The sequence below is a fragment of the Schistocerca cancellata genome, chromosome 6 (assembly GCF_023864275.1).
Source record: "Schistocerca cancellata isolate TAMUIC-IGC-003103 chromosome 6, iqSchCanc2.1, whole genome shotgun sequence".
NCBI classification, from domain to species: Eukaryota; Metazoa; Arthropoda; class Insecta; order Orthoptera; family Acrididae; genus Schistocerca; species Schistocerca cancellata.
In genome coordinates, this window is record NC_064631.1 from 608644118 (window position 1) to 608667379 (window position 23262).

The 23262-nt window shown below is 39.1% G+C and overlaps 2 protein-coding genes across 2 annotated transcripts in view; both read left to right on the forward strand.

Moving 5' to 3' along the window:
• Positions 1-23262, forward strand: part of LOC126088159 (uncharacterized) — a 475823-nt gene that overhangs the window by 226081 nt on the left and 226480 nt on the right. The window lies entirely within an intron of this gene.
• Positions 6530-23262, forward strand: part of LOC126088152 (leucine--tRNA ligase, mitochondrial) — a 154672-nt gene continuing 137939 nt past the window's right edge. Inside the window, exons 1-2 of the mRNA XM_049906269.1 lie at positions 6530-6844; positions 17456-17668. Coding sequence (XP_049762226.1) covers positions 6734-6844; positions 17456-17668 — 324 coding nt within the window. The 5' untranslated portion in view covers positions 6530-6733. The remainder of the gene's footprint in view (positions 6845-17455; positions 17669-23262) is intronic.

Consider the following 23262-nt stretch of genomic DNA (forward strand, 5'->3'; position numbering starts at 1 on the left):
TCTGAAGCACCCAGAGCCGCTAAAGAAGTGGATTACTTCCGTGAAGTGGAAAGATTTTAATCCTATGTCTTGCAGTTTTCTTTGTGGAAACCTTTTCCGGCAAGATGATTACGTAGTGAGTCCTGGAACATGGAAGAAACGTTTCAGACCCGAAGCAGTGCCATCAGTTTTTGACTTTCCGGCACATTTGATGCCACCAAATAAACAGCCACGACGACATGTTAGGATTTTGAGTGACAACGATGCTTCTCCATTTGAGGTAGCTAATGAATTTCCTTGCTATGTGTGTGCTTTTTGACTTTTGTGAATTTATTTCGTACGGACACAAATGGGCTACATAGGTCTAAGCAGTGTTGTAATACAGGTCCATATTTTTGTTTTTAGCGTTCTGTCCTGGAATCCGTGCTCGATTTGCCCACTGCAGAAGCTACTGATTGCATGGAGAATGTTGTCAATGAGAATTCTTCTGTGGAAAGCATGTCCCACTTACCCAATGCAGAAGCTGCGAATTGTGTCGAAAACGTTAGTATAAGGATGTTTTCACATCCCCAAAGTTTTCTTATAATATTTTTTCATCAAGCCTTGAGTTATTTCAGTCATATATAACGAAATTATTTGTTTATTTCAGAGTGCAGTTGGTTCTTAAGTAATTGATTGTGGTATACAGTCGAAAGTAGAAATGGAAGACAAGGCGACCGAAACTTGCAATTTTTCCTCAAACATTGTGCACGAATTAAAACGTAAACTGAAGTGCGCCCGTGAAAAACTTCGAAGAAGAGAGAAGAAAGTGTTTTCCAAGGATGACATCATAAGTTCATTGAAGGAGAAGGGGCATCTTCCTGAGAAGTTACATAACTTCCTCAATCATCAGAAAGGAACACAAGTGGAATTAGTGTGCAATTTAGTGAACAACTCTCTCTCGTCAAAGGGTAATAGATACACAACAAATGTGAAAATGTTTGCGATGACTGTGTACTTTTATTCACCAGAACCATATGAATACCTGCAAAAATTAATGCCTCTGCCCCATAAATCATTAATTTCCAAATGGGTAGCAAGTGTAGACTGTGAAACTGGCTTCTTAAAAGATGTTTTTAAGTACATTGATTTGAACCCAGTTGTAAGGGAGCAGTTCAGCGATTCATGTCTAATTGTAGACAGTATGGCAATTAGGAAGCAAGTACTTTGGGACCAAGGAACTAAGCAATACACAGGTTTTTTAGACTGGTAGGGAAGTGCCTCAGTCAAAAGAAGTAATAGAGGCATCTTAGGCTCTGGTTTTCACGCTTGTCTCTATTAAAGGCAAATTTAAATGCCCGATTGCATATTTCTTTATCAACGGTGTACAGGCAAATAATCAGGCCACATTGATAAAATCTGCTGTAGAGAGGCTGCATAGTTCTGGCATTAGGGTTTGGTGTATTACATGTGATGGCTGCAAGGTAAATATACGCACTTCACGTTCACTTGGCTGTACTTTAAATTTTTCCAAGGGTGATTTTAAAAGCTACTTTCCTCATCCTGTGGAAAAATACAATGTTTATTGTATCTTGGACATGTGTCATATGATTAAGTTTGCCAGAAATGCTCTAGCAGAAGTATCTGCTATTGACTCTCCAACTGGCATTATTAGATGGCATTTCATTCAGCAATTGAACAAGGTACAACAAGAAGAAGGTATGACATTTGCCAACAAACTATCAGGACAACATATAAGTTATGTAAATAGAAAAATGACTGTTTCATTAGCTCCACAGACTTTGAGTTCTAGTGAGGCAGATAGTATAAAGTTTTTGAGGAGGGTTGGTGATCCAAATTTTAAAGGAAGTGAAGCAACAGTAAAATTCTTGTATAATATTGATAGGATTTTTGATATTCTGAACTCCAGAAATCCATTAGGTAAAGGGTATAAGAGCCTCCTGAGGGATGACAACAAATCTTATTGGCTTGCTATTTTCACACACACTGAAAATTATATCAAAATCATTGGTGTTCCGTTGCTGCTCCATGCAAGAAATACTTTTGCTTTTGGGATAATTTTCAATACGCAATCAGTCAGGCACATAGCTCTGGCAAGTATGCTTTGTGTTGAATCTCCTCTGAAGTATTTTCTAACATATAAACTGTCACAAGACCACATAGAGCTTTTTTTTTCCTGCATTCGGTCCAGAGGTGTTTGGAACAATACAAATGCATACCAGTTCAAATGTGCCATGAGAAAGTTGCTCTTGGGTAACAGTGTCACTGCAATGAATGGGAATTGCTCAAATTTTAATGTGTTGTTTGCCACCTGTTTATGATTTTCATGCAAGAAAGCATGTAGTAGAAAGTGATGAAAGTGCTGCAGAAAATGAAGTAGAGAAGTGGTGTGCACTTCTTGATGATAAGTTGATGATTAAGTTCTCATTTTACAAGCAAAACATACTGTATTATATTGCAGGGTATGTGTCATTGCGCCTTTCAAGGTAGATCACATGCAAAGACTGTCTTCACATACTGAAGCCACCAGTAGTTAAATCTGCATTAGAATGTGATTCTCTCTATGCTTTTCCCAATATGGCCAATAAAAATGCATTTGTAAATTTTGTTAACCGGGGAAAACTGGTTAAAACAAGTGACTGTGTGTACTCCGTTGTAGAATACTCAGAAACTGTTTCAGATGTTTCTGATTGCTGGGGATATGCGACAGAAATATGTACAGGCCAAGATTTTGCATTGTGTTAAAAATAAATTTGTAGATTACCCATTTCCTGCTCTTCGTCATGATTACCATTATGAAATTAGGATTGAGGAACTTACATCAGGCTCAACTTGTTTGTAAGATTGCATCTCTATACTCCCGCATACACTTAAAAACATATGAAGAAAAAAGCAGCTGAGAAAATTTTAAACAACAAATCAAGTATAAGGTAGAATTTAAATAAACTCATATTGTTTAATCATGTATAGTGCTAAAATTGGAAAATATTATGTAATGGGACATTCCATGCAGATGGGTGTGACATTTTGACAGATTTTTTAGAACTATTTTGTCCATAGATTTGTTGTTGTGTAATGATGAACTTCAAAAGATGAATCACATTGAAGTAAAATTAACTCTTTACGTCTTGTGTAGATATTGTAACAAAATTATAATTGTTTATTCTACAAGCTTATATTAAGATGTTTGGTGTTACAAAATATGCACTTGCATTAAAAACAGGTGATTTGTGTGAAATTAATGAAAAAAAAATGTTCTGACACTTATTTGACAGATGGCTTTAAGTGTGACAAAATGTTTCCCTCAATAGCTATTTCAACTTGAATTTTTCACTTTAAGAACAGTTTAATCACAGGATGGGTGTAATCTAGTGGAGTATGCAGTGGCCCTATGTTTCAAACAGTAATGGTTGTGGATACTCTGCAACATAAGAGCAATAAAATTGTTACTCTGTTAATTCTTGTTTTAATACTTCCTAGAACGAACACAATGTTCCAATTGATCGTAAGCATTCTTATTACTTTAGAACCTAATTTTCTGAATTTTGTCTTTATTCTGCTAGGATGTCTTTCTATTATATTTTGCTGTGTTGAGGAAAGGGGGGGAGGAGAATGCAAATATCTTTCTAGCACTACAAAGTACAGAATACAGTGATTACAGGTACACTTGGAAATCTAGGAAATTTCAGTATTCATGTTACATGCCTAATTTTCATCAACATTTACCTTAATTATACAGTTACACTTTTTGCTGATTTGAACTGTGTACTACATGTTAAAAAGATTTTGTTTGGTCATAGTAATAAAAGCATTTCATTTTGTTAGTTCATATGTCCCATACGGAACTGAAATTATCAAGTTATGATGACAACGGAAGGAAATAACATTAAGGAATCTTACTTCACAGAAATTGTGCAAAAATGGTTACACTTTTTGCTAGTTAACTTTAACATAAACCATTTAGTTTTCCATTAAGAGTGAAAGCAGTTGCACGAGTCACGTAAAGAACAAAGCTTCCCATAGGGAACTAAAGTATTTTACGTTTGTGTTATTGCAGACCCAAAGTATTGTGATCTTCATATTTCTATTTAAAAAAGTTTGTAACTCAAATTCACAGACATTTTGGAATCCGTACATATATGTGTGTAGCATGGTACTTTTCATGTGCCATGTGGAACCTTTAATTTTCTGGTTTAAATGTAATTTATTTCATGAATTACCTTTAATGCCAACACTGTGTGAATGCATTATTTACCATTTAGAAGAAGAAATATTAGTGTACAGAATAACAAACCTCATGAAAAATGTGAGAGATTGTTCTGTACAGAATTTGGAATGGCTCTTTATCAATTGCAGGTAAAAAGAAGACTTCTATTAAATGTTCAAAGAAACCAGTCAGTTCCTCTTCATTCGCCATAGAGGTGATAAAGTAATAAAACAATTTACTTTTTTCAGTATTTCTGCTAAGTATTAAAAGTGTGAAGACCTATTCAATTAGTATTTGCTTTACCAATAACCTGTAGTACAAGCACACCTATAAGCATGTAATTATGGGAGTTAAGAGTTACGTTAAAATTAAAGATACTGACTGTTATTACTTGCTCACAAAGCATTGTAGTTGCTGTACAGTTTATGCTGTATGTGGTGTACCCAATGTGAATCCTGGAGGACATAATATGCTGTTATCCTACGGGAGTGCACTGGTACCACACCTATTGAAAGTATATTTTGCTGTGGAATAGTTGTATCAGATGTCTGTACCAGAAAACAAATCTCCACCGTGACACCCTCACGTTCTTGGTATGCTATTAGCTATTATTACAGGAATACTCTTCACATGGAGGAGGAAGCATAGTGAGATTTTCTTTTTCATACTTTCCAACATTGTACACAACTTTCTTGCACTTTTATGTTATCACATTTTTCCCTTGATAATGGAGAAGAGAGAGGGGGGGGGGGAATTAAGTGAGCTTTCATAAAAACTGAAAACTCTACTTGCATCATTTGTTATTTTCAAAATGTTACTCTCTTTCCAAATACTGTTCTATTTCTTTTTGAATTTCTCAGGTTATTACATATTATTTACTGTACATTGTTCACCAATAATTCTGTTGTTACCGGATAGTTTGTAATGTGGCACTACCTTTGTGCCACTGGTATTGGCTAGTGTACTTTTGCAGATAAGAAAATAGACTGGACTAGAATTTCCTGTCAGTATAGGACAAATTCAGACAATATGGAACTTTTTACACTAAATTTGCAATATAATGTCACCCTTGTCTCACACAGATTGTAGCAGCCATTGGGGTGTCTGTCTGGCCAGCTTCTGCAGCTTTCACTTCCAGGTTGGTTTTTTGCTTGGGCCGTATACTGACAACCAGTCATTCCAGTGATTGACACCATGTCAAAGACTGGAACCAACATTCACAGAAATAAAATTCCATGGTTGTAATTCAAAGTGTAATTGATTTTGCACACTGACATGTTTTGAATTCAATTTTAAAATAAAACCATGGTACCAGTCATTGTTTGGGTGTCAGACTGGAAAATTACAGTTTTAAGACACCCCAGCCTTAAAATTAACAGCTGTGATCGAGGTTATTTTCAACAAGTTCCTTCACTTCCTACATCATCATGGATCAGTCCAATATAATATTATTACTAGACTTGACTTCCAAATGATACAAGTCATGCATTTAAGAGGAGCCTTAACGTTGGCCTTTGTGTTTGTCTCATTTAAATGTATTTCTTGTCTCGTATCAAAGACTGAAGCACTGTTAAAAACTGGTGCTTCTACCTTATCACTCAGTTAAAATACACCGTGTCATGTACAGGCGTTAATAAAATCATGGCACTTAAATTTCTGATCAAAGAGAGAGCCAAATTCGTAAGTGCGTGTTGCAATTACAGTGTCAGCATATATGCAGATCGGTAATGCATCACTTCAAAAGAAAACAATTATGATTTTATTTCCGTTTATACGTAATTAATACTTTAATAGTTCAGTTGTAATTTCTGTTGTCAGTAAAGATACCCCTAAGCAAACGATGTCAACTTTTTTTCAAGAGACGTCTTCACTATTTTCCACATTTGACTTTCCGAATTATACCTGTAGTTAAAAGCTTTGGCAAGTACGGTAATTTTTTGACCTCCATTGAATCTTAAATAGTGTTTTAAAACGGGGAAATAAATAAAGCACTCGTAAAATTAATAGTAAACAATTTATAAGTCAGCTTGTTAAACTTTCAAAACACACTCGAATTTAGGAATTTCATAGCAGAACTGTCACTGTTTTTTCTCGCTAGATTAGAAACACTTCATTACGTTGATGTGTAGATATCTAGAACATCCAACATAAAATACTTATGAGGGCGCAGAACGAAAAACATTTTCATTTCATCCGTGTTTTGACACTTCGCTTTTTGTCAAATTCAGATATGGCGGACACTCAATGATATGATCTCTCGACCGGCACGCGCTAGAGCCATCTATCGGTAGGTCCGGTAGTTGAGCATCCCTCATTTCGCTAGCTTTAGACGCCTGTAACCAGGTGCTTCTTCCTAATAGTTTACAAAACATTAGGGATAAGGAAGTGTTGGGATGAAGCAATAGCAAATAAAAAGAAGAAATAGACCGAAAGACGCAAGTCGCCACAATGTGCGATCACACATATGACAGATGTTTGTAGTACAACATTTAAAATATAACGCTAAGCTGTGTTATTCAAAAACTCGTAAGAAAACAAAACTTCAGAATGGTACCTGTGCCGGCGAGTATTTCGAAAGCTTTTTCAAGTTGTCTTCTCGAGAAACTTTCGAAGTATGGGAAGAACAGCAGGTGTATATCTAGTGGAATTAGGAGATGGGTAAGTGAAAGTATAAAAGAGAGACACCCCGTTTTGTGAATCAGGAATTACATTATGGATGAATTTAGGAAATTTGTAGTGTTTCCAGCAACGTTTGGAAATTATAGGTCGATAAATTTCGAAGAAATAATCGGCCTCTTGCTGAATCGCAGATAACTACTTACCCCCCAATTGACTTCCAGCTTGAGTTTTTTCCCCAAAAATATTGCATTCAACTCTTAACGAGCGACAGATTGAATACAAAGATGTGCACACTGTAAATGAATTTAAAAACCTGTTACGACAGTTCAACTTCATTTTTACGAACTGCAAACCCACAAGACAGTCCGCTTGTCTCGACAACATACTTACAAATGTCAATAGAGAGTTACTGTATTCAGACGTATCTGTCTTCAATTTCTCGGACCATGACTCAGTTTGGGTAAAAATAGATACAGATAGGCCTAACATGGAGTATAAGGAGTTTAAACAGCCTAAAATAGTCATCACAAGTCCAATAACGCAAGAAAAATTGTCTAATTTCATGGTCTCACTCAGTAATTATGACTGGTCACATCTGTTTAACAATAATGCTCAGGGCTCTGCCAATACATCGTTTGATAGATTTTTTCATTATTTCTTAAATATATTCGAGACTAACTGCTCTCAATACAAATGTAAAGTTAACCCTAAAAGTAACAGTAATAGACATAGGGATAAGAGTCCATGGTATACCGCTCAACTAGCCAATATGAAAAGAAGGTGGTTGTTGTATAGAGATTCTTACAGACTTCAGAAAACTGATATGGCTAAACAAAGGTACTCAAGAGCACAAAAGGAATAGAAGTATGCTTTAAATGAGGCCAAAAAACAACATAACCTAGTCAGCATTGAGTCATCAAAAAATAAATACAGAAAAGCATGGACTATAATAAATTCAGTGGCCAAAAGCAAGCAGAAAGTTGAGGTAGTAATTTCAGCAGACGAATTTAATAACTACTGTATAAAATCTGTTAACCAAATTAGGGAAAGCATTGTGAGGCCACAAGAGACTGTGCTGATCTCATTAAATACCATAATGTAGACTACACCCTGAACGATAAATTCCTTTTAACAGAAGTCACACCAGATGTTGTTTTAACTCTTGTAAATAATTTTAGACCCTCTGATAGTGAAGATATATATGGTATTTCTTTTAATATGTTAAAAAAGATAATTGGCTACATAGTATATCCTCTTACTAAATGTATAAATAGATGTCCAATTGAAGGAGTATTCCCAGAAGTATTAAAATTATGTAGGGTAGTGCCCATTTACAAGAAAGGAGACAAAAATTGCCCACCTAGCTATCGCCCAGTATCCATGACACCTATTTTATCTAAAGTTTTGGAATCCATCATCAACTCCCAGTTGTGTGATTATCTGACATGTAATAACATTATTACTGCGGTACAATTTGGCTTTAGGAAGGGCAAATCCACAGTCCATGCCATTGACTCCCTGATTAAAAAAGTGCTTAATGCTTATGAAGGAAAAAATTTTGCTCAGGCTACCTTTTGTGATCTTAGCAAAGCCTTCGATTCTGTGGAGCATATTTCACTCCTCAACAAACTAGTTTATTACGGAATCACAAACAGTGAAGTTGACAACATTTTTGAATCTTTCCTCAGCAACCGTAGACAAATTGTTTGTATTGGTAAACAGAGATCACAGCTAGCTGAAGTTAAGTGCGGTGTGCCACAAGGCTCAGTATTAGGACCTCTGCTATTTATCCTAATGACAAACGATCTACCATCCTACATAAATACTCACTCCATTCTCTATGCAGATGATACCACTTTTTTCAATATCAGCTCAGACATTGATATGCGCCAAACTGTGGCAAACAACACAATATCACAGGCATCAGTCTGGTTCCGAGCTAATGGGTTCCTGCTTAATGAGAGTAAAACTCAAAAGATTGTATTTAGTTTGAGAGATCCGCCAGCAGAAGACTTCAAGAATAGTGTTAAGTTCTTAGGTATTGTTATAGATACTAAACTGACTTGGGAGCCACATATTAAATACATTAGTTCAAATGGCTCTGAGCACTATGGGACTTAACTTCTAAGGTCATCAGTCCCCTAGAACTTAGAACTACTTAAACCTAACTAACCTAAGGACATCACACACATCCATGCCCGAGGCAGGATTCGAACCTGCGACCGTAGCGGCTGCGCGGTTCCAGACTGTAGTGCCTTTAACCGCGTGGCCACCACGGCCGGCAAATACATTAGTGCAAGGCTGTCTAGAGTGGTGTATTTGTTAAAGAATGTAATAAACTATGTACCTGCGGCCTATGTAAGATCAGCCTACTTTGCTTTTTTTCAAAGTATTATATCTTATGGGCTTTTAATATGGGGCAATAGCTCACCCCTTCAGGACATTTTGGTACTTCAGAAGAAAGTAATTCGAATTATCACAAACAGTGATAAACTGGCCCACTGCAAACCACTGTTTATCAACTTAAAAATATTAACTGTGATAAACATGTATATTTACACTGCCCTACTGCATATAAAGAGCAACTTATCAGAATACCAGTGTAGAAGAGATGTACACTCTCATGGAACCAGAAATAGTAGCAATCTTGACATACCTTACTACAGATTATCCAAGTCATTGAACAGCTACGAAGTGGTGGGTATGAAGATGTTTAATAATTTGCCACTAGAATGGGTAGAAGCTCCATTTGATTTGTTTAAAGACAAATTGTTCAGTTGGTTAGCTGCAAATCCATACTACTCACTTCAGGAATTTTACGACTGTAAAATATCATAGTGGTACCGATTTGGAGAGTGCAGCATAATTTCTTTAACTGAATCAGTTATGATGCAATGTTTTCATATTATTTCATTTTAAATATTGTATTTTATGTAAAACCTATGTCACATATTGATCTTTAACCCATGTATATATGCTGTATAACTTGTATATATGTAACTTGACTTTGTCAATTGCTGTAATAGCTAAACGACAATAAAATTTCATTCATTCATTCATACAAAATAAGATTTGAACTGTAATGAAGCAATAAAAATAGATGCCAAATTTGATTTCCCAGATGTGATGTTTTAGGATAATGCTTCAGTGTCTGTGTTAGATACTAGTAGGACAGTGTTTCCACTGAGTAAAATAAAATATTCCTGTGAACGTCATGGTCTCCATAAAACAAAGAGAGCAACACTTTGTATTATATGCATGGCAAAATTTTCTTTGCAGAACAAAAATGTGCGTCCCCTGTGGAGCTGTCATTATGAAACATAAGGGTACCAAATACAGATTTCTTCTTTCCATCTTTCAACACCTTTTGTTTGATTACTCCTTGTACTGATTTAGAGTCTATAGGTTGTATATGATCCAGAGGTTACAAGGGAAATGCATCCAGCATCACCAGTTTAATGTCATATTTGTGTAGAGGGTAATCAAACACGTTAACTAGTTCAGAAAGTTTTTGTGCTATCTAATCATTTTTGCTGATAACTTGCAGAGCAAGCTGGTGTAGCATTAAGACACACCTTTTATTGGGAAATATGCTAGTTCAAATCCCCACAGGACATACATTTCTCAAAGCTGTATATGGCAAATGATGGAATCGTTTTCCTTGGCCATGGAAGAAACCCTCTTCTCTGGCACCTGGTGGGTATCAGGCTCCCTGCCCAGCATCTCCGGGACAAGAAACATGTTACTTTGAGGACCAGTGCTCAGTGGTCCTCAAGGCTGCTCATTCTCTTTCATTTCCTGTTGCAATTTGCTGTCTTCTCGATTACACCTCCTCTCGCCTTCCGAAAGAGAGTATTATGACGACGATGGTGCGTAAGTCTCAGCACAAGACCCCTCCTCCCCCCCCTCCAACGTCCCAGGGTTGTCAGCCCTCCCTCTCCATCAGGATCTGATCTTACATTCATGGATGTAACCCCATCCTTATTGCTGATGGACACTGACTCTGCACAATGGCTGATTATGGACTAGTTGACGTCCATCAAGCCTCTTGTACTACTCTCCTCCAATGGAACTGTACCGGTTACTATTGTCACCTTCTAGAATTGCAGTCTCTTCTTTCTTTCTACTATGCAGCTTGTTTTGTATTGTAGAAATCACATTTTCTGCATACTCAATTGTTGGCCCTTCGTGTTTTTAAGCTTTTTGCCAGAACCGGGTTGGCCATTGGTGAGTTGCTATTGCTGTCTGTACATTGGTCCACATGGACATTGTTAGATCCTGGGTTCCTCCTCGTCCTGCACTGGAGCAGTGGTGTTTTGGATCCATTTAGACTCTGTGGTACAGATAAGTGATCTTTATCTTCCCCCAGAGACTAACCCTTCTATCCTTCTTGCCACCCTTCTACAGCTCCCTTCACCCTTCATTCTCCCTGGGGATTATAATGCCCATAACCCTCTGTGTGGTGGTTCTGTGACCACTGACCAGGGCAGGATTGTTGAAGACATGCTGGCAGATCTTGATCTCTGCTTCCTCAACACTGGTGCCCCTACTCACTTTAGTGTGGCAAATGAGACTTTCTTGTCCACTGATCTTTCCATCTGTAGCCCTTGCTTCCTCCCCTCAATTCAATGGGGGGTTCATGACAATTTGTGCAACAGCGATCATTTTGTTATCGTTGTATCTTTTCTCAGGAATCACTCATCTGGACACCCTCTCAGATGTGCTTTAACTAATGTGGATTGAGATGCCTTTTCCTCGGCTGTCATAGTAACTGCTCCTCCACACAGTGGTGTTGATGAGTTTGTACAGAGTTTGAGCAATGCCATCCTTTCGGCAGCAGCTTTGGCGATTCCTTCTTTCTCAGGTTCTCCCCAGTCGAAGACTGTCCATTAGTGGACCCCTGAAATTGTTGGAGTTATTAAAGACCACCACAGTGCTCTTCAGTGTTACCAATGGCATCCATCCCTCTACCACCTCCTGGTATTTAAATGCCTTTGCCACTGGGCCTGCTATCTTGTTAAACATCAGAAACAGATTGTTGAGAAAGATATGTTGCTGCCATTGGGCTGCATACTCCCTCTTCACAGGTATGGGCAAAGATCAGGTGCAATTTTGGCCATTTCCTCCTATAGGTGTCCTGGGCATTTCCCTGAATGTTGTTACCCTCACCAGTGTGGGATCTATTGCTGAGCATTTTGCCCAGGTCTTAGTGTCTGTTCACTGTCCACCTATATTCTGTCTTCTCAAACTCTGTGTGGAACGACTTCCTTTCTAGAATGAGATTTTCACTCTGCAGCGGGGTGTGTGCTGATGTGAAACTTCCTGGCAGATCAAAACTGTGTGCCGGACTGAGACTCAAACTCGGGACCTTTGCCTTTCATGGGCAAGTGCTCTACCAACTGAGCTACCCGAGCACGACTCATGCCCCATCCTCACAGCTTTACTTCTGCCAATATCTCGTCTCCTACCTTCCAAACTTTACAGAAGCTCTCCTGCGAACCTTGCAGAACTAGCACTCTTTCAGGGGTGCTAGTTCTGCAAGGTTCGCAGGAGAGCTTCTTTAAAGTTTGGAAGGTAGGAGACGAGATATTGGCAGAAGTAAACCTGTGTGGACGGGGCACGAGTCGTGCTCGGGTAGCTCAGTTGGTAGAGCACTTGCCCACGAAAGGCAAAGGTCCTGAGTTCAAGTCTTGGTCTGGCACACAGTTTTGATCTACCAGGAAGACTTCCTTTCTGTTTTTTTCCCCCCATTCCCCGCTGCGTGTTTAGTGAGTGCGAATTCACAAGTGCCCTTCCATTTTGCCCCGACATGCTCCTGGACCAGGCTGGGTGCTCAACCAAATGCTTCAGCACTTATTGGTGGCTAGCTACCATCATATACTTGCCCTTTTTAACCACCTCTGGAGCAAGGGGAATTCCCTTCCCGGTGGCAAGAAAGTATCATTATTACAGTTTTTAAATCATACAAACTGCCTCCTCAACTGAACAGTTATCCTCCAGTCAGTTTAACCAATGTCCTCTGCAAGTTACTTGAATGGATGGTGAGCCAAAGACTTGCAGGACCTTTTGGCTTTGACCCAGGGCAGTTTCTGCCAAGGCCACTCTGCTATCTGAATGGTTTTTGCCCAGCATCAACACCTTGTTGGGTCTTCTTCGATATGCATAAAACTTACGGTACCAAGTGGTGCCACAACACCCTCACTACCTCACATGAGTGGGGGCATCAAGGCCCACTCCCGATTTTTATCTGAAACCTCCATGTCACACTTTTCAGGTACACATTTGTGATTCCTGTAGCACAACGCCCCCCCAAGTGCAGGAGAATGTAGTTCTGCAGGGTTCTGTTTGGAGTGTCCCTCTCCTTTTAGTGGCTAACAGTGGTCTGGTGGCAGCTGCAAAGCCTACAGTGTCCCCCCTCCACGTTTGCTGATGATTTCTGCATTTATTTTTGTTCATCCACGATGGGCATTGCTGAACACATATTGCAGGGAGCAATACACCAAGTGCAGTTTTGCACTATCACTCATGGCTTCCATTTTTTGCCTGCCAAGACCTGCGTTACATATTTCTGTACAGTCTACATCTCTCTACATCTACATACATACTCCGCAATCCACCATACGGTCCGTGGCGGAGGGTACCTCGTACCACAACTAGCATATTCTATCCCTGTTCCCATCCTCATCCGGATCTGTATCTTGAAGGCCAGTCCATCAGTGTGGTTGACACTCATCATTTTATGGGACTATCTTTGATGCCCGATTGACATGGCTTGCCACCCTTCATCAACTAAAGCAGACATGTTGGTCACACTTGAGCGCACTTCAATGCTTCAGCAACGCCAACTGGTTGTGGATTGCTCTGCTCGCATACGGCTTTACACAGCATTGGTCCAGCCGATCTAGGCTACGGGAGTCTCGAATGTGGCTCGGTATCACCTTTGACGTTACAGGTTCTGGAACCAATACATTATTGTGGTGTATGATTGGCAACTAGTGTCCTTTGGACTAGCCCTGTGATCGGTTTCCTTGGGGAGGCAGATGTCAACATTGCAGGTTCTGAATCATCAATAGATTATCCTTTATGCCCTATGCGTACGCTGCTCCACTGAGCATCCGAACTACCTTCTCCTCTTTCCAGATATGGAGATCCACCTCCCACAGTGGTAGCCCACATCTGTGTTTATGATTGCCATCCACATGTAATTCCTCTTTTCTGAACTACAGCTTTCCACTTTTATCACCTCTTCTATGGGCCTGCTCACATACACCTCCGTGGCGCATCCCTTGTCCACAGGTCTATGTCTTGACCTATCACAAGTCCAAAAGCCTTATCTCATCGTAAGGCCCTCCGTTACCAACTCTTCCCCATTCTCAGTGCATTTGGGGGTTTAGAAGTAGTATATACTTATGGCTCAGTGGTTTCCTGTCATGCTGGCTTCACTTACATTCATGCAAGATGCAATGAACTCTGCTCCTTGCTGGAGATTTGCAGTGTTTTTACTTTGAAGCTGGTAGCCATCTCTCGTGCTCTTGAGTATATCTGTTCCTGCACTGGTGAGTCCTTCCTCATCAGTAGTGACTCTGTGAGCAGTTTGCAAGCACTTGACCTCTGTTACCCTCACCATCCCATGGTCCTGACGATCTGGGATTCCCCTCTTGCCCTCGAACAGTGTGGACGCACTATACTCTTTGCTTGGATCCTGGGTCATGTTGGGAACCCAGAGAATGAACTCACCGACACACTGGCCAAATTGGCAGATTCGGTCCTTTGACTGGTGTTATGCCATCAGATTCTAAGGATTTGGAATGCAGGGTGGCAGACTATGACGTTGCTGAACAAATTGTGGCCAATTAAGGAGACCGGAGATTTGTGGAGGTCCTCCATGCGGGCCTCTCACAAGGACTCCATCGCCCTTTGCCAGCTCTGCATTGGTTATACTAGGCTGACTCTTGGTTATCTCCTTGTTACAAGGATCTGCACCACTGTCATTGTGGTGCCTGTTTGATGGTGAGATGTGAAGATGAGGCTGCACAGCCAAAGTCTGAAAAAACTAGATCAGTGGAAACGATAAAGGTGGATTTTTTGTCTTCAGTGATGTGAAGATAGACTTTCAAGAAATGTATCTATGAACTGGAATGTAGAACGCTGACTCATATTTTAGGGTCTCTTGAAAGCTTCTGAAATTGGCATCAGGTTGTTGATTCTTTACCGCAATATCACCCCTATTGATGTGTAAGAAATTCAAAGTGCAAGAGGCTTTGATGCTCTTGATCGTCCTCCAAATGACGTATTTTGTGGGACTGCCCTAATCTAGCTGCCCTGCGGCGGACACTCAAAGCCCTGCTGTTAGTGGATAATGCCTCAGTAGCTGAGCTTGTTTTACAATTTATTCATGAAGGGGGTTTTTACCAATCTCTCATAGGGAAGTCACGTCAGCCTTGTTGGCTCTTTGATGTGTTGGCAGGAGACTCTGCTGTTTCCTCTGCCCTGACGAGGCTGTCTCGGTTTGGTGGTCTGCCCCAGCCCTTGCCCTACCCACTCTTTTGCTCTTCATCACCCTTCTCGCATGTTCTGTTTGGCTTAGTGTTTTTCCACTGCTTCCCTGTGCCTCTCTCATCCTGTCTGTGTCATTCTTTTCTGAATATGTTTCCCATTGCACTTACTGACTGCCTTTGGGGACCTCCAGTTGCTCTCTGGACAATGCATCTTGCCTGCCTTTCTTCCTTTCCCCCCTTTCTCTTGGTTATGTTGACATTTGGTAGATGTTGAGGTTTTCTTTGCATGGATTTTGCACACTAGGCCCTTCTTAGGTATGTTGCTTTGTTGAATTGCCTGTTCCAGGTAGGATGGACTGATTACCTTGTAGTTGGGTTCCTTTAATTATTAAACCAACCAATATCATGACTCATCAAGAGGGACCAAAATAATTTGTACCCTGAAGCCAGTGAAAGATCAGGTACACATTGTGGTGTAACCCTAATTATTTGTGTGGGTAGAATCGTTAAAGAGGATGCTCACCAGCCACTTAAAGGTGTCTTATGGAATTTATGAAGTATCTCACTCCTCTAAAGTGTAGTTTCAAGTGGTAGCAACCCACCACCAATAGCCTGATTCTCTTGAAAGGAACAGTAGCAAAGGCATTGCTCTGCACCTTAACTGAATAGTGTTTTCTTCTAAAAGTAAATTATCATGAAGATTATATTCAAAATATTAAAATGATATATTTGATATGAATGGGAGACAGAGTTGAGAACTTACAGTTGTACATTTGCTTATTCTATTTTACACAGTATTTGTGTTTTGTAATCACATTTATCTCAAATTGTTAGGTAAGGGCACTAATAATTGTATTGTCTAGTGTTCTAAATTATCATTCTCTATGATGAAAAGGCTTATATGTCATCTGCTGAAGGTGTATAACCTAACTGACTAAGTGATTCTGTAGTTGCTTCCTCCCTGTATTGCAGTGTGAGCTACTTCAGGTGATTGATATCAAGTTATAGTTATTGTGTCCTTCAAACAAGAGCTGTTACACTTTTCTCTGCAGTTATCATCAGTGTAGAGTCTGTCTCACCCCCTCCCCGACAAAATCTTCTCTCTTATCAAAATGAATCATTTAACGCCGAGGAAGCTGGAGGCTCGATTAGCATATTCCTATAATAGGACTGAGGTTGTCATCCTGGTTTCTTTAGTAACATATGCAAAAAACGGACCATTTTTCCCTCCCTCCCTCCCTCAACGAGTGTGGTGGTGGTGGTTTATTTCTCCCTCTAGAAGAGGGGGAAGAGAGAGAGTTGTGTTTGCTCAGATACAGGTGTATGTGTTCTAATTTGGGAGAAGACCTTTTGGCCAAGAGCTTACTTTTCTAACAGCCTTTTTGTTATGCCTTTCTGTGACTCAGTATCTCTGCTATATGGTGAGTAGCAGTCTACTGTTTGCATAATATTGTCCTTATTCAATCTTCGATTTTCCATTGTTCAATTCTGATAGATGTATTTTGAGCTTCTTGTACTTCACACATTGATTGTTACTCATTACAGAAAATAAAACTTCAAATGTTTTCTTTAGCAGCTGTCAGCACTAAATATATGTTTCAGGAAATTCATGAAACTTGGCTCCATTACAAGAATTTGTTAATTCGCTACCGGTTTTGGTCACTGACCATCATCTGGCACGAGAAATTGGCTACCAGAAGTCGCATGTCAATCATGCTGAACTGTACAGTCGTATTAACTGTCAGTTTCATGAATAATAATATAGAACAATACTTTTCATACATCAGCAACCTTCATTGTGCACACATAACAGGAAATTGGCCATGTGTAGTCAGGAGATGGGATGAGAAGCCTAAGCACTTGTAGCTTCAAAGAGTCTGACTACATATGGCCAGTTTTCCGTTGTGTGTACATGAGGAAGGTTGCTGATGTATGAAAATCATTGTTCATCGATATTATTACTCATGAAACAGACAGTTAATATGATTGTCTGGGTTAGCGTGATAGATAAGTGACTTGCAGTAGCCACTTTCTTGTGCCATTGACCGAAACCAGTAGTGAATTAATAAATTGTTCTAATGCAGCCAACTGTCATGAATTTTCTGAAAGAAAACTTATTACTAATCTGTTATCTTTCTCATTTATGCTGCAGAATGAAGACCTCAGCATTGACATAAAACATAGCATTGAGGAATACTGGAAGGATAAATTGAAGAACCCTGTATTTGATGAAAATAGTGATAAACCAAAATGTTATGTACTTTCTATGATACCATATCCTTCTGGAAAATTACATATGGGCCATGTGCGTGTCTATGCAATAAGTGATGCAATGGCACGGTTTCACATGATGAATGGAAAAAATGTGAGTCAATATTTTTATCGTTGTACACTTAAGTTGTTCTTAAGTAGAAGGAGTATATGTAACAATGCAGGGTCATTGCAGCCAGTTTCAGATGTTTACTCTGGTATGTTTTAATGCCTTTGTGGCATTCAGCAGAAACTTTGTAGTCAGTATGTTAAGTGGAATAACCTATCTTCTCCACTTGGACTTCACATGATAATCAATACTGGTAAACCCAGCAATGCACTACTCATGCTAAATATGTACGGAAATTGGATATTCATCCTAATCTGGGTTATCAGCAGGAATAGTGTCAGGACTCAAATTTTGGCCCACTTTGGAGCTATGGGAGTCAAATTATAATAAATGTTGCAGAATGTGAGTGAAAAAGACTTCTTCATTTTTATGAGACCCGAGTTTCTCCTGGCGTATACAATTTTCAAACATTTTAGGGGAATTCATCCAGGTAATATTTACAGTGACTCCTCCATTTTCAAGGCACAAACTGCAACAGAAAGGCAATTTACAGGCAAATTTAAAACCTCCATTCTTAGAGTAATTCAGCAAAGATGAAACACACACACACACACACACACACACACACACACACACACACACACACACACACAAGCTGAACCCTAGTGTCACCAAAGATGACCATAGTGAAAGACTACAAACTAGCAGTTACTCTGTCCATCTGTTTTCTTGACAAGGGAGAGAGCAGGATTCCAAGCAGAGTTTAAACAGAAACCTCCATTCCTGTTTACAAGGTTGCTCACTAATTTAATCTCAACAGCTTCCTTAATAACACTGTCCCAATAGCTGGACGTGCATGCCAATATCTCGGTATTGTTATATAACATAGGGTGACCAGTATCCAAACAGTGTTTGGCAGTAGCAGATCTACTTGGCTGCTGTAATCATGTGTGTCATTTATGCTCGGTACATTGGTCCTCCATGGTCCTGATAGTCTGACCATTATATGCCATGCCACAGCTACAAGGAATGTGATATACACATACCTTATGCAAACCGAGATCATCCTTAACAGAACCCAAAAGCACTCTAATTTTAAATGGAGGTCAGAAAACGCATTTCACATCGCATTTCTGTAAAATACAACTGATCTTGTTGGAAGTGCTTCCTTCATAAGACTTAGGTGTCAACTCAATATTATCATCAATCACCTGATGTACAGTTGGTCGATAGTGCAACGCATGTTCAGTCTGTCTTTCAAAGACTATCGATACCTCTGACTTTGGTCATCTTTGGTGGCACTAGTGTGTGTGTGTGTGTGTGTGTGTGTTATCTTTGCTGAATTACTCCAAGAATGGAGATTTTTAATTTGCCTGTACATTGCCTTTGCCTTTCCATTGCAGTTTGTGCCTTGAAAATGGTGGGGTGTACTCCCGCCGAAATATCAGGGGTCGCTGCAAATATTACCTGGCTGTTGTACATGTAAGTCATTTGAAAATTCTTCATTCTTGTTTTTGGCCTTTATTGTTTTTAAGGTTTTTTAAACTTTTTGAACACAATGCAATTACAAAACTTCAGAATGTACAATAGTTTTGGATACTGTGTGGTAAGAGTATGAACAGGTTTTTCTGAACTACCTGTTTGTGAAATTGATCATGCACAAACAATCTGATCACAAACCATTTTCAGTGTATTTGAATGTCTGACTTTACTATTTTTTATTGTTCCTGCAAAGGAAACCTTTATTTGCTTAAACTGAATGGGTAAATCAGTTATGATCATTGGTATGAGAAAGATATGTGCAGCTCCTGGATCTATGAGGATAGAAGCTTCGATGACATTATTTCACATAGTTTTAATCTGCAAACAGATAGCATTACAAAATTTTGGATGATTCATCAGATTGCAAAGTAGTATTCTAATAAGTTGATAAGGTAAAAAGATAACTTTCCCAAATGCAGGTTTTCTGTTAAAACTGACTGTGAGGAAGAAAACAAAATAGCACATTGCTGTGTATACCATTTTTGTTTAAAATTGTGTATTGGAAGAAACAATTTGTTGATGGTTTAAATATCCAGCAATTATAGCTGAAACCTATTGCGAGAAAAAACGAAGCGGCACATCTTCGCAGCATAGCATTTTCTTTCTCGCTGTCAGTTTTAAAAGAAAACCTCTATGTTGTTTTTAAAAAGATATATAGACTGTGTCTGTCCAAATGTTTACTAGAGTATCATGTAAAAATTTGAAGTGAATTGATCAAGAACTTTTAAAGATCTTTGCTAACATCATTTCCCCTTTTATGTATTAGTATAGATTATTTTTTGCATTATATCTGATAATATAAAGTATTGATATTACAAAGTATTGTTGTTGTTATGAAGTATGATATGATGTAAGTTTTTGACCAACTTACTAACGACATGTTTGTGATATCACAGGTGAGGGGATTGTGCTATACACTAGCCTACTTATTATAAATGTTAATTGTAAGAAAGCAGGTGTTGACAGATGCGAAAATTACTGAACTATCAGTTTAATAAGTCACAGCTGCAAAATACTAACGCGAATTCTTTACAGACGAATGGAAAAACTGGTAGAAGCCGACCACGGGGAAGATCAGATTGGATTCCGTAGAAATGTTGGAACACATGAGGCAATAGTGACCTTACGACTTATCTTAGAAGAAAGATATAGGAAAGGCAAACCAACATTTCTAGCATTTGTAGACTTAGAGAAAGCTTTTGACAATGTTGACTGGAATAGTCTCTTTCAAATTCTGAAGGTGGCAGGGGTAAAATACAGGGAGCGAAAGGCTATTTACAATTTGTACAGGAGGCAGATGGCAATTATAAGAGTCGAGGGGTATGAAAGGGAAGCAGTGGTTGGGAAGGGAGTGAGACAGGGTTGTAGCCTATCCCTGATGTTATTCAATCTGTATATTGAGCAAGCAATAAAGGAAACAAAAGGAAAGGTCAGAGTAGGTATTAAAATCCATGGAGAAGAAATAAAAACTTTGAGGGTAGCCGATGACATTGCAATTCTGTCAGAGACAGCAAAGTACTTGGAATAGTAGTTGAACGGAATGGACAGTGTCTTGAAAGGAGGGCATAAGATGAACATCAACAAAAGTAAAACAAGGATAATGGAATGTAGTTGAATTAAGTTGGGTGATGCTGCAGGAATTAGATTAGGAAATGACACACTTAAAGTAGTAAAGGAGTTTTGCTATTTGGGGAGCAAAATCACTGATGATGGTCGAAGTAGAGAGGATATAAAATGTAGACTGGCAATGGCAAGGAAAGCGTTTCTGAAGAAGAAAAATTTGTTAACATCAAGTGTAGATTTAAATGTCAGGAAGTCGTTTCTGAAAGTATTTGTATGGAGTGTAGCCATGTATGGAAGTGAAACATGGACGATAAATAGTTTAGACAAGAAGAGAATAGAAGCTTTCGAAATGTGGTGCTACAGAAGAATGCTGAAGATTAGATGGGCAGATCACATAACTAATGAGCAGGTATTGAAGAGAAGAGGAGCTTGTGGCACAGCTTGACTAGAAGAAGGGATCGGTTGGTAAGACATGTTCTGAGGCATCAGGGGATCACAAATTTAGCATTGGAGGGCAGTGTGGAGGGTAAAAGTCATAGAGGGAGACCAAGAGAGGAATACACTAAGCAGATTCAGAAGGATGTAGGCTGCAGTAAGTACTGGGAGATGAAGAAGCTTGCACAGGATAGAGTAGCATGGAGAGCTGCATCAAACCAGTCTCATTACTGAAGACCACAACAACAACAACAATTGTAATTCTATACATCAAAGCATACTGCTTACCTGTCAACAAGCATTGGAGATGATGTGAAATTCATATGTTATTTTTAAGAAGCCCCCACACTATCCTTAATATTACACAGCATTCCATACTGTGCAATATTATTGACTGTCTATGGATAAAATTGGAGGTCATGCAATATATTGAACAAGCTACTGAACTTAGATTTTTATTCCACAGAATGCTGAACCATATATTCCCTGGCTAATATTGTATATGTTTGTCACTCAGTTTCATATGATAAACTGTTTATTTTATGCAATTTGTACAATAGCATAAACTGAATTGTGGAAGTGGCTTAAAAATTAGTGGAACACGTGTTCATTTTAGAATTATTGGCAGTAAATAGGGTTTGTCAACCTTGTGGTGTGTAGAATCAAACAAGTATAGATTCAGTTAGTAAAGAAGTTCAATTCATTGTGGATGAATCATTGGAAAGAACTGAAAAAGGATTAAAAGTGTAATGACATGCAGAGCTTCTGCTACCAAGTTACTGGAGCCAACACTTTGGTAATTCAATGCCGTGAACTTTTTGCAAGAACAAGAAATCCCTTTTAATTCAGTAATTTCCATTAACATAAAACCATATGGATGAGAGGCAGCAGAGGATTGAGAGAGGTGTGATGTGGTTGTACTTAAGCAAAGCATTGTAAATAGTTTTATATCAATTTTATTTCTTATATTATTCTATACATTAGTATTTATACATTTTATCACCAAAGTAACAGCATGTACCCCATTACATACGTTATACCATATGGTTGTAATTAGACTGAAGGTGTTAGAAGTGCTACATTGTGGGCTGTATACATCGTAGTATGCTGAAACCTCATAGGTTTGTTCGTAAATCAGTGTGCTCATGAACTATGCTGAAAAAATTATAGTTCCACTTTCTGCTACCAGCCGAAAATATGGTGCTGTAAGCAATCAGAATGTGGTGTGGATGTAGGAAAAGGAGGACAACAGTCAGACACATGATAACGGTGGTTCTGGCATGTTAATTAGGATATGATCAGTTGTTACGACATTTGTTTAATATGGTCTCCTAGCTCAGCAATATTCAGCATCTGTAACACGACATGGTCGCCAGTTGCTTGCAACAGGTCTAGTGTAACCAGAGCAACATGGTGCCATATGTTGTGCTTCAACAGATATCATTAAAACCAGAATTTATGTCGGGGGATCTGGTAGGGCGCACACATCTTCAAATTGCCTAAGGGTAAATTGGTCATTACCAAAAGTTTCTCTAAGTAAATGTTTCACCTGGCAAGCGACATGTGGTGTCGCCCAACCTCGTATGAAAATAGTGGTGTGGCCACAATTGTGTCCTTGCAAAGCTGGAATCGCGTGTTTAACAGGGAGCAGATGTCACATGCAAATGCCACTGTACCCCCTGCTGGTTTGGGGGCTAGAACAGGCCCAAGGTATTCCTGCCTGTCGTAAGAGTTACTGAAAGGAGTCTCCTACTTTTTGGCCTTAAGTATTATGGTCCCCTTTTAGGGTTGGATCTCCACCTTTCAAAATGCTACAGAAGTGCGGGCCATTTGGGGAAGGACGCCTTATGTGGTGCATTATATATCGGTTCTAAGCTGAGACCTTCTGCACCAATTATTGTAATGGAAATGTAATTACACCTGTCATCCAGCTTTTTGGGCAAGGCTGTCTTATGGGGTGCACCCACGATAATACTGGATCATTTTGCACCCAACTTCCAGCACAACATTTCTTGGGGGGGGGGAGGTCATGTACCATCTTGTTTGTAGCCCCCTGGCAACACAGGGATTTCACTGCTGATGCCTGAGCTGCAAACTTC